General features: G+C 37.6%; 2 protein-coding genes and 3 long non-coding RNA genes across 5 annotated transcripts; 2 read left to right on the forward strand and 3 right to left on the reverse strand.

Annotated features, from left to right (window-relative positions):
- Positions 1-2,230: 2,230 nt before the first annotated feature.
- Positions 2,231-3,841, forward strand: LOC141641610 (protein FAR1-RELATED SEQUENCE 5-like). The gene is made up of 2 exons (XM_074450265.1): positions 2,231-2,381; positions 2,484-3,841. The coding sequence occupies exons 1-2, from the start codon at positions 2,231-2,233 to the stop codon at positions 3,839-3,841; spliced, it is 1,509 nt and encodes a 502-aa protein (XP_074306366.1).
- Positions 3,842-3,876: 35 nt separating this feature from the next.
- On the forward strand, positions 3,877-4,323 carry LOC141641611 (protein FAR-RED IMPAIRED RESPONSE 1-like). The gene has a single exon (XM_074450266.1). It carries the CDS (start codon positions 3,877-3,879, stop codon positions 4,321-4,323), a length of 447 nt encoding a protein of 148 aa, XP_074306367.1.
- A 7,277-nt stretch (positions 4,324-11,600) lies between these two features.
- On the reverse strand, positions 11,601-12,000 carry LOC141631114 (uncharacterized). The gene is made up of 3 exons (XR_012537589.1): positions 11,940-12,000; positions 11,760-11,841; positions 11,601-11,667 (listed from the first exon to the last, which is right to left on the reverse strand). It is a non-coding gene; the product is annotated as an uncharacterized LOC141631114 (long non-coding RNA).
- Positions 12,001-12,013: 13 nt separating this feature from the next.
- Positions 12,014-12,502, reverse strand: LOC141631116 (uncharacterized). The gene is made up of 3 exons (XR_012537591.1): positions 12,473-12,502; positions 12,153-12,287; positions 12,014-12,049 (listed from the first exon to the last, which is right to left on the reverse strand). It is a non-coding gene; the product is annotated as an uncharacterized LOC141631116 (long non-coding RNA).
- Positions 12,503-13,714: 1,212 nt separating this feature from the next.
- On the reverse strand, positions 13,715-14,158 carry LOC141631121 (uncharacterized). The gene is made up of 3 exons (XR_012537592.1): positions 14,004-14,158; positions 13,877-13,915; positions 13,715-13,797 (listed from the first exon to the last, which is right to left on the reverse strand). It is a non-coding gene; the product is annotated as an uncharacterized LOC141631121 (long non-coding RNA).
- Positions 14,159-18,781: the final 4,623 nt, after the last annotated feature.

The raw sequence follows: 18,781 nt of genomic DNA on the forward strand, positions 1-18,781 counted from the left end.
ATCTTTTTTACTTTTAATTTTCAATGTGAGAATGGATGTTTTATCTATTTATCCACCTTATTTAAATTATTTTATTTAATTAAACGTTACAATAGTTAAGAGAAAATGAGTGAAGAATATTTTAAGTCTTAAATATCATCATTATTTCCAAACTAAAAAAAAGGTATAAACTATGTTTAATACTACTTATTAGTTTTTTTAACTAATACGGAGTATCACCATTTTAATAAAGTTGACTACCAAAAATATCAAATTTGACGTTGAACAAAAATGATATCATTTGGTTACAAAAGTAATGAGAACAGAACTATTGAATGACGTAAAATCGTAAATAACTGAATATTAAGCTACTACAAAAAGCAGTAAAAAAAATTTAAGCCAACAAATTAATGAAAAGTTAGAGCTTAACTTTTACACTTTCACAATAGGTTATCTCTTATTGAATAAACCACAACCTATCCTTTCAATTTCCCTATCATAATATTGCAATAATTAGAACCCTACACAAATGCTTTGTGTCTTTCCATCTTTTCTAGCTTTTAAATCTTTCATTAATTTGCCATAAATTCAAATTTATCATCCTCTTTAAAAGCCCAATCTTTTACTTTCATAAAATATGAGTATATTAGTATGAGATATCATGGAGGGTCTCATGTGTCAACTTTATTTTTGTTATCGATTTATAGAAACGACTCATTTTCTTGCTCAGTAAAACATAACAAAAATATGAACGGCTAAAATAATTATAGAGATAGACAACGAATGAAAAATGGAAAAATCATAAAAAAACTAAAGAGGAAAATGGATGAACGATCCTTAAACCAAACCCGTGAATTTCACGGGTCACAAAACTAGTTATTCTTAAAATCAGCTAAAACCCCCTAAAGTTTTAACATTTTATTCATCTAATTTGAGAAAAAAAAATGACAATAGTGAAACCATTTGATTTGTTAGGGGACAATGATATCGATGATTTATCGCAGTTGCGTGAGTCTGCTTCTGCTCGTTTTGTGCCAAACTACTAATGGCGGCTATAAAGAAGTTGTTAAGTTGCCTACTTAGCATACCCTCCTCAAGATGGGTTGTTTTATTAATTGCATGTTTTTAAATCAATTAAAGTCTATAACTTTATAATATACTAGTTTTAATTAGATTAATTTTTATTACGTTTTTTATACAAAGTTTTAATTTGGCGTATTACTAAATTCATGGTTAAGCTGTGCCTGGTTGGCTGGTGAAGGGAGGACAAAAAGTAGATTTGTTCTATGGATGGATGAGAAGGTGCCATATATATATATATATATATATATATATATATATATATATATATATATATATATATATATATATATATATATATATAGGGTCGGGATCCAGTGAGAACCACCCATATAATGAGAACCGTGAGAACCACCTTAATCTAATCTAATACCAATAATAACGCGCGCGCAAATCAACCACCTGCCCCTAAACATTCTAAACTCCGTCATTTTCCAATTTTCGTTTCCCTCTCATCATTCTTTCTCTCTCCTCGAATATTACCATCTTCACAACACCATTGATCCTCAACTACTGATCCATCAATCTCTTCAACGATCTGCCTATTCGACGCGTCCTTCATGAATGGAACCTTTTAATTCAAGGTAATATTTGAAATTTTGATTAATTTGTTGAATTTGAAAATTAGGGTTCGGTAATTTGAGAAATTGTTTAAATTGGTTGAAATCGTGATATTGTTGGCTCAGTTTTATGAATTAGACAGGTTTTACAATCGTCAAATTATTAGCTACGTGCATTAAAATGTTGCTATGTGCGTCAAATTAGGGTTTATAGTTTGATCTGTTTGTAATTTTTCAATTAATCGATTAAAATTAGGGTTTATAGTTTGATCTGTTTGTAATTTTTCAATTAATCGATTAAAATTACGGTTTACAGTTTGATCTGTTTGTAATTTTTCAATTAATCGATTAAAGTTGTTGAATTTGAGCAATTAGGGTTTCGTAATTTGAGAAATTAGGGTTCTTTAAAATTATAAATTGCTTAAATTGGTTGAAATCGTGATATTGTTGGCTCAGTTTTATGAATTAGACAGGTTTTGCAATCGTCAAACTATTAGCTATGTGCATCAAAAATTCTAAATTTATTTTTAGTAATAATTCCCTGATATGATTTTATTGTCAGTTACTTAATTTTAAGTCGTCGTTATTGCAGCAATGACATTCTTAGTTCAATGGGGTCGCGTAGTTCTTCTAATGTCATTACAAATGACATTACAAATGAAGGACAAATGGTTGAAGTTATTGCATCTCAATCCATATCAGAAATATCTGCCCTTAACATTGATGTTCCTGAAATCGTACAAGATACAATTCTGTTGAACTGTTGAATGATCGATCATCGTTCTATATAACCGTGCTGTTGTATACTTGAGTTATCCAGTAAATCTAAATCCTAACTCTACTTTAATTTCATCACATTTGCAGATAACGTAGTAGACGAGGCAGAGGTAATAGAGGAGGCAGAGGTAATAGAGGATGCAGAGGAGGAGGAGGAGGAGGCGTCCGGTTCAAGCAACATGAATCGGATTTTTGGTTGTCCTACCCATCTCAAGCCTGTTATTGGTATGGTCTTTGATACACTTGAACTCGGTATTGCCTTTTATGAAGCATATGGAAAAGAATGTGGGTTTGTGACTAGAAAAGGCTCACAAAAAAATAAACAGGGTGTCACTACACATAAAACTTGTTTGTGTAATAAGGCTGGAGAATGTGAAGCGAAAGGCAAAAAACACCGTAGGCAAAGGACTCGGGTAGGTTGCCTTGCTAGGATTAACTTTAAACGAATTGCTAACGGTCAATACCAAATTTATGGTTTTGTTGAAGGGCATAATCATATGCCAGCTACACCATTAACAATGGTACATCTGACGCAAACGAGAGAATTGAATATAGTTCATAAAAAAATGATAGTTGACAACTCAAAGGTTAACAAAGGTCCAGTTATGACCTATAGGATGTTTAAGGAGTATGTCAGAGGTTATCAGAATGTGGGTGCTTCATTGGAAGACTTTAAAAACTTTTCAAGGGATATCAAAAAGTTCTTGTCAGAAGGGGATGCTCAAATGCTTATTGAGCATTTTATGAAAATAAAAAGAATGTGTCCATCCTTTTACTTTGACTTTGAGGTAGATGAGAAAGGTAGATTGTCACATGTTTTCTGGGCTGACCCTATTAGTATAAAAAATTATTTGCTATTTGGGGATATGACATCCTTTGACACTACCTTTAGGAAAAATAAGTATAGAATGATATTCGCCCCTTTCACAGGGGTGGATCATCATAAGAGATGTGTGACCTTTGGGGCTGGGCTTCTTATTAATGAGAGCAAGGAGTCATTTGCTTGGTTATTTACGAAATTCCTAGAAGCTATGGGGGGTCGTTATCCTTTGTGTATAATAACTGACGAAGATTTGGGGATAGAAGGAGGACTTAAGAAAGTCTTTAAAGATAAAGTGCAACATAGATATTGCATGTGGCACATATTGAAGAAGTTGCCAGAGAAGGTAGGGCCTGTTATATGTAGAGAAACTGAGTTTTTGAAAGAGATAAACTCATGTGTTTGGGGCGAAGATGTGGAGCCTGCTGAATTTGAGGAAAGATGGACAGTCATTGTGGAAGCTCATGGGTTGTCGGATAATGAGTGGCTTCAGGAAAAGTATGGCATTAGACATTTTTGGATTCCAGCTTACTTTCATGACTTGTTATTAGGAGGGTTGATGAGAACCACCTCGAGGTCCGAGTCAGAAAATCATTTTTTTAGCAATTTCACTAATCCAATTTGACCCTTGTTGAATTTTGGATGCGCTTTGAGAGTGCAATGGATACACAACGATGGGCTCAATCAAAACTGATTGCACAATCTAAGTACTCGTTTCCTGACTTGACTACTCCTTTAGACCTGGAAAAGCATGCAGCAGAAACCTACACTCCGAGAATTTTCGAGGAGTTCAAAGTGGAAATAAAAGCAGCATGCTTTACATGTGCCATTGGGGACAAACAAAAAGATAAGAATCATGCAATTCTCTACATAGATGTCAAGGATCGTGAGAGAAAGAAAGACTATAAGGTGGGTTATAAGACAACTGAAGTGAAACTAGTATGCAATTGCAAGAAATTTGAACGACATGGAATACTTTGTCGACATATTCTCTGTGTCCTTAAAGATTATGGTTTTGAGAAAATTCCAAGCGAATACCTACTAAATAGGTGGAGCAAACTAGCAACCTGCCAGCCAATATTCAATTCTGATGGGCAGTTGCTTTGATTGCAGATCAGTCGATGCACAAAAGAACAAACTGACTGAATTGTGGTCAGAAATGTTCACTTGTGTGTCACTAGTTGAACAGAGTCCTGTTAATTTTGATGAGTTACTAACCATTTTACGCGAGTTCAAGGAAAGGGTACTTGCAGAAACAACAAGTAGTGTCGCTGATGATGGTGGTAATAGTAGTATTGGAAAGAAAAGGGACAAAACTGCGGAAATTGGAATGCTCTTGGGTACAAGCGTGCCTAGCGAAATTACAATTTTGCCGCCAAGACAATGCAAAAACAAAGGCTCGGGGAAAAGAATGATTTCACAAAGAGAAAGAGCAGGGGAAGTCAATAAGAAACCACTAAGAAGATGCAAGGCTTGTGGGCAGATGGCGAACCACGATAGCGGGAATTGTGGACCAGACCAAAGGATCAGCGACAAATAGTCGAGTAAGTGATGTCTCTTATTAGCGCAAGTTTTCTACTTTTACACTTTTTGTTTCCCTCTAATTTTTATCTTTGTTGACATTTGCTTTCTTATGTGTGAGATTGAAGTTTTTTGCGAGGAATTGGACTGTGCAGCGGAATTTTTGAGCATCATTTGAGAAGTCAACACTTGTTTTTGAGCATCATTAAAGTTTTTAGGATTATTTTTGAGCATCATTGAAGTTTTTAGGATTATTTTTTAGCATCATTTGAGAATTCAACAATTGTTTTGTAGAAACATTGACCTCGTCAATGTGAATACAAGAGAGAGAAAGCCATGTTAGAGAGAGAAAGCTTTCTTCCTAAGCAACCAAACTAAACTTCTAAAATCTTCTACAATTTTCCTTTTTCCTGCTTAGATCCATGGCTCGGGCTCGTGGTAGGCCGCGTGGTGGAGCTCAATCTACTCGCGAACCGATTTCTGATCCTATACTGGAGGATGGTGATGAACCAGTAATGGTAAGAACTCCTGTTACTGTTAATACTTTGATCAATTCTGCTCTTCATAAATCGCGGACTGTTGCTAGTACTTCGGTCCCTAGAGCGCGAAATTCCGGGTCGATTCAGGCGACTGCGGTCCCAAATCCTGCTGTAGTTGTTGGGAATTCTGTTTCTGTTCCTATTTCTGAGACTGTTAATTCTGATGTGGTTATTAACTCGACTGTTACTGCTGGAAAATCTGTTGTTACTGATAATTCAGCTACTATTACGAAGAATACGGTTGTTAACCCTACAGCTAACCCTAAACCTTGGAATAAAGTGGCTAAATCGCAGGAGGGTATGGACCTATTCTATTGTGAGGACTCTGCGAAAGCAGAAGTTATCACCATATTCGATGAGGATGTGGAGGATGAAATTCACTATTGGCAATACACTTTAATGGGTACTATCCTGGGAGGCAGGTTACAGATGCCACAAGTGGAAGCTTATGTGAAGAAGTACTGGTTAAATGTTTCCCCCCCTGTGATACAAACCTATCGCAAGGGGTGGTACAGTTTTAGATTCAAGTCTGAGGAGGATTTGAACACTGTTTTGAAAGGGGGTCCATGGAACATGGGAGCACATACCTTGATTCTTAAGCAATGGACTCCTACTTTTGACCAAGAGATGGACTCCATTACCACTGTTCCAATCTGGATACTCTTTCCTCAATTAGATCCCCTTCTCTGGTCCAGTGCTGCTTTGAGTAGGCTGGCTAGTAAAATTGGAAAACCACTATTTGCTGATCTTACTACTACTTGCAAGGCCAAGCTCTCATTTGCAAGAGTAATGGTTGAGGTAGACATCTCTAAGCCTCTACCTGATGCGGTCCTCTTTACCACACCTTATCATGACATCATTTCTCAGAAAATTACCTATGAATGGATGCCATACTACTGTGATTGTTGTAAGAAAATGGGTCATACAAAGGATTATTGTAGACTCAACAAGACAAATAAAGCTGTTGAGAAACCAAAAAGCATTTATCGTCCTATTACCAAACCTGTTGCCCCTCCTTCTTCAGTTGTAGTGACCTCAGAATGCTCTGAGCTAGGCCTAACTCCTCTTGGGGATGAGGCTCAGAAAGAGACAAGTGGACAGAAGAAAAGCTCAGGATGCTTGGAGCTAGGCTCTTCTTCTGGCACTGTCTCTGTTCTGACTCACTCTAGGAATGAGAAAGGCTCAGGAAGCCAGCAGCTAGGGTCCAACACATCTGGTAGAAATGAGGTTGACACATTGGTTCAATGCACTCTACGAGTTTCCCCTGAGTCCAATGGTATTGAGGTGTTACTAATTGCTGCTGACATAATGGATACTGATGCTAAGACAGAACCTCCTGATAAGAACTCCACCACCACATGAAACTCTCTACATGGAATATTAGGGGATTTAATGATCCCCTAAAGCACCAGGTGGTGAGGAGCCTCCTGGGTAGATATAAGATGGATATTTTTGGCCTTTTGGAAACGCATGTTAAAGAGCATAATGCTCACTCTATTTTCAAAAAATTTCCCAACTATAGAATCCTAACTAATTACCAAAATCATTATAATGGCAGAATCTGGGTGTTCTGGAATCCCAAAACTATTACTATGGTCAATACTGATACTCATGCTCAGGTTATTCACTGTGGTATCCTCCACAATGCTACTAACCATAGATTAGATGTTTCATTTGTTTATGGTTGCAACACTGCTCAAGGTAGAGAATCCCTATGGACTGAACTTACTCGGATCTCTACTCTTAGTAGAAACTGGCTGATTTCTGGAGATTTTAACATTGTTAGGCATGCTTCTGAGAAAACTGGGCCCAATCCTCCCAAACTCTCTGAGGTAATGGCTTTTAATGATTGCTTAAGGACTTGTCATCTTGATGATCTCTCTTCCACTGGATGTGAATTCTCTTGGACCAATAAGCATCATGATGGCACCAGAGTCTGGTCTAGATTAGACAGAGCCCTGATCAATACTCATTGGCTTCAGACTTTTCCCAACTCCAATGCTATTGTCTTGCTCCCGGGACTCTCTGATCATTCTCCTATTCTGGTCAATGTTTTTGAAGACCAGAATTTTAGGAAGCAATTCAGTTTCCTTGACTGTTGGACTGAACATCCTCATTACCAAACCTGTGTTACTACTGGATGGGCTACTCAGTGCAGGGGTTCCCCTATCTATAAGTTCTTTAAGAAGTTGGCTAGTGTGAGGAAGCACCTTTCTCTCCTTCACAAGCAGGACTATAATGGTCTTTCTCAGCGAGTTTTAGCTGCTGCTCAAAAATTAGATTCTTGCCAGCAGGCTCTAAGTACTGATCTCACCAATAGTACTCTTCTCACTGATGAAGCCCATCTCATTCAGGTGTATGCTTCTTTGCAAAAAGCTGAGTTGAGTATGCTGCATCAGCGTGCTAAGATTCATGGAATAAAAATGAATGACTGTTCCTCAAAATACTTCTTTGCTAAGATTGCAAAGAGAAAGCAACAGAGTATAGTTGGGCAGATTTGCAACCAGAATGGACTCACTGTTCATGGAGTGGATGAGGTTAATGCTGCTTTTGTGGATTATTATAGGGATCTTTTAGGGACTCAGCATCCCATTCTGAGTCTTGACCAAGCTTTTGTAGCCAAAGGTGCTTGTCTAAATCCTGCTGATCAGACCTCCCTCTGCTTACCTATCACTGCACTTGAAATCAAGAAGGCTCTCTTTTCCATTGGCAATCAGAAAAGCCCTGGTTATGATGGATTCTCGTCTGGGTTTTATAAATCAGCTTGGTCTGTGGTGGGTGATGATTTTATCCAGGCTGTTCAATCTTTTTTCAAGACTGGTAAATTGGCTAAGCAAGCCAATATAACTGTCTTAACTCTCATACCTAAAAAGGATGTAGTCACTTCTGTCAAGGACTTCAGGCCTATTGCGTGTTGCACTGTCCTTTATAAAACAATTAGCAAAGTCCTGGTTGCTAGGCTTAAACCTCTCCTACAGAAGCTCATTGGGCCTGAGCAAGGAGCTTTTGTTGATAAGAGGAACATTTTTGAGAATATCATGCTTTCTCAAGCTTTAATCAAAGGCTACAATAATGGCACTTGCTCCCCTCGTACTATGATCAAAGTTGACATCAAAAAAGCATTTGATTCTGTTCAATGGCAGTTTGTGAATAGCATGCTTAAAAGCTTGAACTTCCCTGATCAATTTGTAAAATGGATCATGGGATGCATTAGTAGTACTTGGTTTACTCTTAAGATTAATGGCAGCAATGTGGGATTCTTTAAAGGAGCTGGTGGTTTAAGACAAGGAGACCCCCTATCTCCTTACTTGTTTGTCCTTGGCATGGAAATCCTCTCTCGTTACTTAAGGCCAATTTGTTCCCTCCCCTCTGTTACTTACCACCCAAAGTGTGCTAAGATCAAGCTCAACCATCTTATCTTCGCTGATGACCTCATGATTTTTGTGCGAGGTGATGTACCATCTGTCAAAGCTGTTGCACACACTCTTGATCTGTTTGGCTCTATCTCTGGGTTGGTGGCCAACCCTGAAAAAACTGATATTTATTTTGGTGGGGTCAGAACTGATGTTAAAGCTCTGATCCAGAAAGCTACTGGCTACTCTGAAGGATCCTTCCCTTTCAGGTATCTAGGATTGCCTTTGAATGATAGCAAGCTTAGCATGCCTATGTATAATGCTCTTCTTGATAAATTTCAACATGCTATCAATCACTGGACTGCTCATTTGCTTTCTTATGCTGGACGGTTGCAATTGCTCAATTCTATCTTATTTGGTCTTGAGAATTACTGGTGCAATATCTTAATAATCCCTAAAGCTCTCATTAAAATGATTAATCAGTTCTGTAGAAATTATCTTTGGCAAACTACTATGGATAAGCACAAACTCTACATGAAAAGCTGGCAATCTTGTTGCTGTCCCTGGGATGAGGGTGGTTTCCACATCAAGGAGATCCTTTCATGGAATAGTGCAAATATTTGTAAATGGATTTGGAAAATGCAGACATCATCAGAGTCTCTTTGGGTTCTCTGGAACCATGCTTATACTGTGAAGAGTGGTACCATCTGGAATGCTGCCCTCAAACCTTGCCATTCTGAAAGTTGGAGAAGTATCCTGCATACGAGGGATCTCCTCCTGACTCTTTATGGCACGGCTGATTCTGCTGCACAGGCCCTTCAAACTTGTGTTTCTTCTCAAGGCCACTTCATGGTAAACAAAGCTTATGATCTTTTTCGACCTCACTATCCTAAAATTAGATGGGCTAAGACTATTTGGAGTCCTAATGTAATACCTAAACATAGTTTCATCACTGCTTTGGCTGCTCAAAGGAAACTCCCAACTATTGATAATTTATGCAGAAGGGGGCTCTACTTGGTAAACTGGTGTGTGCTATGTAAGGGGGCAACTGAAAGCCATGCTCATTTATTCTTTGCTTGTCCGTTTGCTGGGGATCTCTGGAGACAAGTCCTGGGTTGGATGCGTGTTTATGGAAGGACTGCAAATCTCAGACAGGAGCTGCTTTGGTGTAGGCACAGGAACAGTCGTAAGCATTGGAAATCTGGCTGGTACTGCTGCTGTCTCGCTGCTTGTGTCTATATGATTTGGCAGGAACGCAATACTCGGATTTTTACTGGCAAGGAATCTGGAGTTCAGGGGTTGCTCAAGCAGGTGCAATTCCATGTTAGTGTCAAGATGCTAGCTAGGAATGTTAAACATAGCAACATGGTTCTTGATCATTTAAGCTCTATTTATGCTTAGATAGTTTGGATGCTCTTTTGTAAGAAAACCATTCCTATTTTCTACCCTTTATGGATGAATAAGAATAGGATGTACCCTTTCTTGCAAAAAAAAAAAAAAAAAAAAAAAAAAAAAACAATTGTTTTGTAATAAATGTAACGGGAGGCTTCCGGATTCTTAAATTGTATATTTGAGAAGATGAAATTGTGATTCGATTTAAGAATAGAAAACATGTGTTTCTCTGAGCAATTATGACATGCACATACAAGGTCATTTTATGCACGTATGAGGTCATTTTATGCACATGTGATAATTGTTTCTCCAAATTTGGTAATTAGAAAAGCTGAAACATGTGACCAATTTATGCCAGCAATAAAATGTGATTAGTTGAATCATCATCGTGTATGACAAGTCGTTAAATATCATGCAACTAAAAGGTTATTCCATGCACATGGATTTCATCTATGATACATGTGTTTCCCTTAGCAAACATGGCATGTTCATACGAGATCATTTTATGCACGTACGAGGTCATTTTATGCACATGTGATAATTGTTTCTCCAAATTTGGTAATTAAAAAGCTGAAACATGTGATCATTTTATGCCAGCAATAAAATGTGATTAGTTGAATCATCATCGTGTACAAAAAGTCGTTTAATATCATACAACTAAAAGGTTATTCCATACATATAGAAGGCCATTTTATGCACAGATAACCTAAATGGGATAATCCCCATGAGATGGGTTAATTCTCATTACAACACTTGTTTTTAGGATCATTTTAAATCTCAAGACTTAAATGTGGGTTTTAATTCTCATTTCAAGTCTCGAAACTTAAATGTGAGTGATTATTGAAGAAGTCGGGCCAATCCTATCAGCACTTTAGGCACGGCCCAGCATAACACGCTCAAAGTACATTGGTAACTCTAAATAATGCAAGTAATTTTGGTTTGAAAATTTTCATGCATGTAGAAGGCTGTTCCATACACATATAACGCCTTCTCATGCATGTAAATATGCAAGTTACTTGGGGATTTTAAAACAACACCCTGACAAATGGGGTAATTCTCATTACAAGTCTCATTTAAAAAGGCCATAATCTAGTGACATAATTGTGCCCCACACAGTTAAAAAGCTGTTCCATTCACATATAACGCCTCCTCAGGCACGCTTAAGTCTCGTTAAACATACCCGAAAGTCGACAAATTACATGCACGTAGAAAGGTATTGCATACACATACAACACCTTCTCATGCACGTAGGAGGGTCTTCCATACACGCAAAAGTTACTTGGAATACCTACACATCTGCAACCTACAAATTTAGTCCACCTACAAACTAATGCCTGCCCAAATCAAAGAATCAACAAAAGACAATGAGAAGGTTCTTTGCCACTCCCATTTGCTAAGCACGCAAACTCTCACCATATTCTTGCAAAAAAAACACCTAGGTATAATCCTACAAAAAAAAGGTAGGGAAATATTGTTACATTTAAAGTCACTTGACATCAATATTGAAAGTCTTGCAGTTAAATGATTGGAAAATAATAGAAACAAAATTAGATAAAGCATTCGGAAGATATTGTTATTACCGTTCTCTTGTTTTCCTCCCATCTGATAAGATCTACAATCATACTCTCACCATATTCATCCAAATTCTGCATATATATTTGACAACAATATTGAAAGTGTTGCAATAAAATATGCCGAATAATATTTGACTAATATAACTTGGTTTAGACATCATTACCTCGTAACAAGTCTGATCGGACCATAATGATTGACAACTCAAGTTTTCTAGAAACTTCAGCAAATAGACTCCGCAAGAATACCTTTTGAAATAAGGAAATTTGTTAAACGCTTTAAAATGGTGTGTATCCCATCGAAAATATTTAAAACGAGTAGAGTATAGTTTAAACAAGTAAGGTACCCATTCTTTTGTCGAGGCACATCCACAGTCACAAACGGAAAATTGTTTATTTGCAACAACTTTTTGTATCCTGAAAAGTCTCTTGCAATAATCTCCAAAGCAGGAAATAACTACAAAAAACCAAAAAAAGAAAAACACAATAATATAAAAGCGAAGGAAAACCAACACAAAATTGAGGTAACAAACCCCTAAGGCATACGGATATAATCATACCGTTTCAACTAAAAATTTACATCTTGTGTCAGGACGCCTAGGCAAGTTTGAGTCAAGTATAAAGTTGGTCTTTTTAACAAAGTCAGACACGCAAGCAAACCAATGTTCACGGTCAACACAGTAAGGGAAGAAAGCCTGCAAAAAACGCCCATAGGGAAATGAAAAAGTGAGGGGATAATTACCAGTTCGACGGGATAATATACAAACAGGTTAGACAGGATATTTAATACAGTTCTTTCTTGGGCAAGAACTTAATTAAGTTCTTTCAAAGTAGTAAATTCCGTCGATATAATAAAATTAAAAAGTGACGGGATAATTACCAGTTTAGCTTTGGTTAGACTTTTGGGCAAATCTTGAAGCTTAATGTACCGACTTTGAAAAACTGTTTTTAGCGACAACATCCTGAAAGTTGAGAAAATTTGTGAAAAATGTTGGTAATTCCAAGTAGAAACATTAGCGGTTACTAAGGATGAATATGAATACCTTGATTATTGTCGGAAAGTACACAAGATTTGGTCTTTCAAGTGTTAAACGAAGACCAACAAGGTCAATTACCATATCCATGATCCATTTTCCTCCAAACAAAGTCGACATTCCTTCTTGGGTTACTTGCAGCCATGGAGTGTCTACAACAATGTCACTAATAATGCACATATTGTAATTAGATGCACACACAACAGCAAAGTGGACAAAAACAACTCAAAAAATGCTATATGGTCAGTGATAACTTACTCCTTATTTGCCACATTTGTCCTAATAAAATTCATCAAGTGTTCATCTGTATAGGGCAAGTCTCATGGAACTTCATTCCTGGGGAGAAAAAGGGAAAACACAAAACAATTACATAACCATAGCACACTTTTAATAAACCAGGAGTCATCATATAGTAATGAGAAGCATTGCTGGTAATAGATTTCTGATTACCGAATCACACAGCCATTCTTGTAAGCCTTTGCTTTAGACGTCACTTGATCTTTCACGATGTTGTCTTGCCAAGTCAAAATTTCATTGCAAACCCTCACAATGTAACGCTTCACATCAGTTCTCTGAACAATGATATAAACTGAAATCAACCGCATAACACACACATCTAATACACATACCTACATATCTAATACACATACAAGGCTGATTCATGAAAGAACAAAGCTAATACATGCATGTTGATGGCTTCTGGCGTCAGGAAATATAGAAACACCAACTAAAAATTTGACTTAAATAATGGAGACTTACGTCCTTGAGCAGCTTTAAAGTATACCGACACTTATTCCCATTCAGACGTCTCCATATGTCGCATCATGTAAATTCCAAAGTATCACGCGCGACAGAGAAACTTTTATTCGGAACATACTCTTTGGCTACTACAAAATATGTAGCATGCGGCTTTGGAATCATGGAAGAAAGCTTTGCACTTAATGTTTCTTCGTTAGATGAAGACAATGCCAAGCAAATAAGTTCGCTATATAAGAATTAAATCAGACATTTAACATACTTATTGCCAAACGGTGTGAAAACATACCATATATTGAACACTGACATGAAAATCTACACACCCTGGATCGCACGGGTGTATAACTTCATACAAGTTATGATCAATATCAAAACAATGAAGAAGTGGGCTGGGTGCAACAACAGGGAATAAAACCTGTCAAACAATGGTTAGTTGGATTTGTATATTATTTAATTATGTACTTTTAAAACTTTTAAAATATTGAACAACTTACCAATTTCACGTCTCTATAGTTGATATCCAATGAGGCTATCTGTTGTTTCAATTAGGTGACCCGTATTAGAGAATAAAAAGGTACAAGTTGATAACTTAGACCAACAAAATTTAAATATCAAACTTACATCAGTTGTTTCAGTGAGAAAGAGACGGGAAATTGATCTACGATCTCTTAACCTGTTTCCATTATTCAGATAATCACACCACACATTGATCACGTCGATGTTAACGCTACCACCAAATAGCAAGGTCTTCATATCATATCGTGTAAGAATCTTGCCGCCACACTGAAACAGAAACCTCGCTACAAAAATAAAACCTTAGTGTTATAGAAAGAAAATATAATACATATACCGAATAAGAAAAAAAATAAAAGCAAAATTAATAGACTAATACATACCCTTCATCTAAGTCAGCGGCAAATGCATAGTCACCCATCAGTTTTTCAGACTGACTCAAGGCATCCATCACGTTCACATTTCGTATGAAGAAAGGTGAACGAAAAACGTCAGGTAACTCAACTTTCCTCATACACTTCCGAGTCTGGGAGGGGACGGTTGGGGACAGTTCTACAAGCGGAGAAGAAGGCATAATTGGAGATTCATTCAATGACTGTTGTGACAAGATAAGTATTGGTGATGCAGGGGATGGATTGGAAGGTGCAGCTGATGTGCTTGCACGGGGAGGGGAATGAATAGAAGGTGCAACGTGAGTGCTTCCACGGGGAGGGGATGAGATTGAAGGTGTAGCTGACATTGTTGCACGGGGAGGGGATGTAATGACAGGTGCAGTTGACGTGCTCGCATGGGGAACACTACACATATCACCAGACCTCTGTGCTTCGCGGAACTCTTGAGATGTATATAACGCATCCTCACCGTGAAAGAGACTGAAAGATGGTCCCTCCATGAGTTCCTTGTCCATCTTTTCCTTCGTAACTTGGTGTTCTTTAAATGCCTCACCAACATGGTTATATGCACTATTCAGAATCCCCTCTAAATCAGCCAAGATGTTGGGATTGTTGAAAAACTCATCAGAGTCCATATAATCCACATACTTCTTCCCCTCCTCCACTTTACTCTCATCCTTTCTCTCCTCTTCCTCCATTTCATGGTCATCTGTCTCCTTGACCTTCTCAAATTTATCCTCCACTTTACCCTCATCGTTTCTCTTATCTTCCTCCAATTCATGGTCATCTTTCTCCTCGTCCTTTCTTTCCTCTTCTTCCATCTCAGATTCTTCTTTACTTTGCTGCGAAAGTGAAAACCCTTCAAATAACGAATCTGCCAAAGTCGACATTTTGTAATGACTTCCATACGAGGAACCACAAATTTTGCTTGCATGATCGCCTTTGAGAATGCACCATAACAATCAGAAGAGTAATGAAAGCGATCCCCGCTAAAAACTTGATACAATCTGTTGTTTTCTTATCAACGGGACCTCCTTCTTCAGTATCCTCAACCTTTCCCTTTCCCTTTGTCGTAACTCCAGCACCCTCAATATTTTCCTTTCCCTGTGTCGTCACTGCATCATCAACCCGTTTGTCAGTTTCAGACACGGGTGGTTTATAAACAAATCTGTCTTCTACACGCCCCTCTCCAAAACCATTTGCGTCATGTTTTTCCATCTTCACCCTTTCTCTGATACGTTCGTCAGACCAATTGGTTAACAAAGGGAAAGATCGAACGACCGTTCTTGTCTTGAAAACGACTCTATCCAAGTAGATAAGACAGAAAATGAGAATTGGTCTCTTAAAGGACGTACCAGGGTCTTTAGCTGCTGCCTTTTTCCAGGAAATGACATTTTCAATCATGTTGACTCGTGCAAACTTGCACCAATTAAATTTAGGTACATCAGACAGATCGGACGGGCAGCTTAATATACGAGTGCTGGGATAATCACTAGCTACCCCCATCAACAGAACAGAAGTAATATATACAAGAAAATTCCTCTTAAAATCATCTCCAGCATCCCGCTGCTCAATCATCTTCTCTAGTAAAACCTTTTTGGTAATATCTGTGGTACTAAATTGGTCCTTAAATCTCCTGGATGACCTCTAAATAACCCTCTTCTTTACAAAGTACCTCCCAATGGATTAATATCTAATGGCCCCATAGGAATTCCCGTGACAAGGTAGACATCCTCATCCGTGATAGTCAAATCCCCATTCATCAACGAACAATCGAATGGATTGAAAGACTCCACAATCCATCTAGCCAAATGGCCATGGATTTCTTCCGATCAAGTTTTATGACTCTCCAAAACCCATGCTCGAATAGCTTCAATTTTCTTCTCAGACGGGTTCGACTTGATAAAATTAATTATCAAAGAAGGACTCATCCTAGTTACCAGCGTATCATAATCTTTACCACACTTCCTATGTGGACTTCCTTTCCTACTAGCAACGCTGCTAGCATCTTTCTTATCAGTAACAGTGGACACTCTCCTTTTCTTGGTAGATGGTTCTTCAACATCTTTCGGTAAGACATCCTCATCAACTGGTCTTTTAGTACGAGGACTCACTCGACGCGGAACAAATTGGTTCATTTTAGTAGCTTCCTTTGTCACTTTTTTCGGTTTAGAAGCTTCCTTGTCAAATTCTTTGTTGTAGTAGCTTCGTTGTCAACTGTTTCTGAGAAGACATCCCCATCATCTGTCAAATGTTAAACAACATTAATTAGGTGATGTACAGAAGTTTTTAGTGTAGTAATGTTTCAACATTTCAAATAAAATGACAAATTTTAGCATTAATGCATAAAATAGCAAAGCAACAGTTGTGAAATTTTAATGCACATATAGTGCTTTGTCATACATGTAGAAGACTATTTAATGCACATACTATGTTTTTTCATTCATGTACAAGGTTGTTTTAATAAAGACACCGTAGAGGGGTCGAGTGAACACTTGTTTGGGGATGGGATTAAATGTAGAAGGCTAGGTATCCTAAAACGAGACGGGAAAGGGTTGAGGGTTGGATTACCGCGGATCCGCCTAATCCAACCCTCAACCCTTTCCCTTCTCACATTATCGGCCACGAGACCAAAAGACACCCTAGAGGGGATGAGTGAACCCTTTTTTGGGGACGGGATTTAAAGTAGGGGGCCGGGTATCCTAAAACGGGACGGGAAAGGGTTGAGGGTTGGATTAGGCGGACCGCTACCGCGGATCCGCCTAATCCAACCCTCAACCCTTTCCCTTATTTTTTATACATGTAGAAGACTATTTAATGCACATACTCTACATTGTCATGCACATACACGGTTGTTTAATAAACATATGTTGTCGGGTATCCTAAAACGGGACGGGAAAGGGTTAAGGGTTGGATTAGGCGGACCGCTACCGCGGATCCACCTTATCCAACCCTCAACCCTTTCCCTTATTCCTCATTGTAAGGTGAGGTTGCATTTTGTGAGGCTGTCAAAGTTAATGTTGATTAGTTCATGCATGTGTAGGGTTGTTTAATGTACATATATTTTTCTTTCATGCGTGTGCAACGTTACGTCATGTACTGATAAGGAATTTTGTTTTCATGAATGTGCAAGAGTGAACTAAATTTCTTACTCAAATTGCTTGGGTCAACAGAATTAGTTGTCGTGACTTTCGATTTTCTTTGGAAAATAATCTTTGACTGACCGTCCTCCTTTTAGTAGAACTTTTTTCTTCGATGCAACACTCTTTCGCCCCATACCTATCAATCATTTGAGGGATATTGTAAAGACAGCTGCAAGACAAACTATTGTACAAATCACATGTTTATAATGAAGGTAGGTTGAAGCATTTCACAGTTAATTATGTTGCAAAACAATGGTGAAAAGCATAATACTACTTGATGAATACAGATGAAAACTAAGTAAAATTGGGAAATGAAAGAACATAAGTTGTGAAAGTCAAACCAAAAATATAAAATATATATATATATATATATATATATATATATATATATATATATATATATATATATATATATATATATATATATATATATATATATATATATATATATATATATATATGTCAAACCAACATTCATAACAACTTCTACAATCCAAAATGCCAAAACTAATTACATAATTATTAGTAAAGCCTGACAAAAAGGAACATTTAAACCTTAAAGTTCAATACCCTAAGTGGCCTAAATACAAATACAGTTCGTTGGCCAGAAAGTTTTACAAACTTATGATAGACCTATGTCAAATCAACGACTTCAACATAAGACAACCTTCGACGAGCTAGTAAAGGTGTTGCTATTGATTTCGCTTCTTCATGTAACAAAGGTGGCATATCCCGTAACATTTCATCAACTTGCTTAATTTGACTGTCATTAAGTGGATTGAGATGTATGTTCTGAAAAGCATTTCTTCGTTGGTGAACATGCATGATGAATTTGGCTGCCATATTACCCGTCATAAAACACTTGCATCTTTTGGAAATTAGTCTACCACGACTACGCACTATCCTCACGCCATTAATGTCATTAAATCGCAAAGTTTGCAGGTAAGCTATCAGCACACCAGATGAATACGGGAAGAAAAGAAAGAGTTTAGCCCACAATAAGCAGACATTGGCCATGCTTGCCCTATCAGAGCATTTATCAAGGTGATTGAAGATTTGTAACACAAGATTTGGATCAGTTAAGACATCATTTCTTGACTGATTGCGACGATCAGTGAACTCCACTTTGGTAACTTGACCAAGGTAAGGCAGAGACTCAGTTTTCTCTTTGACATAATGTTGGATAAAAAGTTCTTGTTCTACTTCCTCGCGATTGACTACCCAACCTTTGCACCAATTTTCCATTTTTTAATGTTTCTGTATACAGAATTGAAAAGAAGGAATACTTGTAAATGGAGAAAATATGTAAAAAGTTACTTGAGTCAGTGGAATAGTTACTAACGTTAGTAGC

This window comes from Silene latifolia, chromosome 2 (genome assembly GCF_048544455.1).
Source record: "Silene latifolia isolate original U9 population chromosome 2, ASM4854445v1, whole genome shotgun sequence".
In the NCBI taxonomy this organism is placed as follows: domain Eukaryota; kingdom Viridiplantae; phylum Streptophyta; class Magnoliopsida; order Caryophyllales; family Caryophyllaceae; genus Silene; species Silene latifolia.

Bases quoted from the DNA above. Each gene is read 5' to 3' on its own strand.
- LOC141641610 (XM_074450265.1), top strand. From the start codon at position 2,231: ATGGGGTCGCGTAGTTCTTCTAATGTCATTACAAATGACATTACAAAT. The intron at 2,382-2,483 runs GTTGAATGATCG...TCACATTTGCAG, and splicing joins AGATACAATTCTGTTGAACT to ATAACGTAGTAGACGAGGCA.
- LOC141641611 (XM_074450266.1), top strand. From the start codon at position 3,877: ATGGATACACAACGATGGGCTCAATCAAAACTGATTGCACAATCTAAG.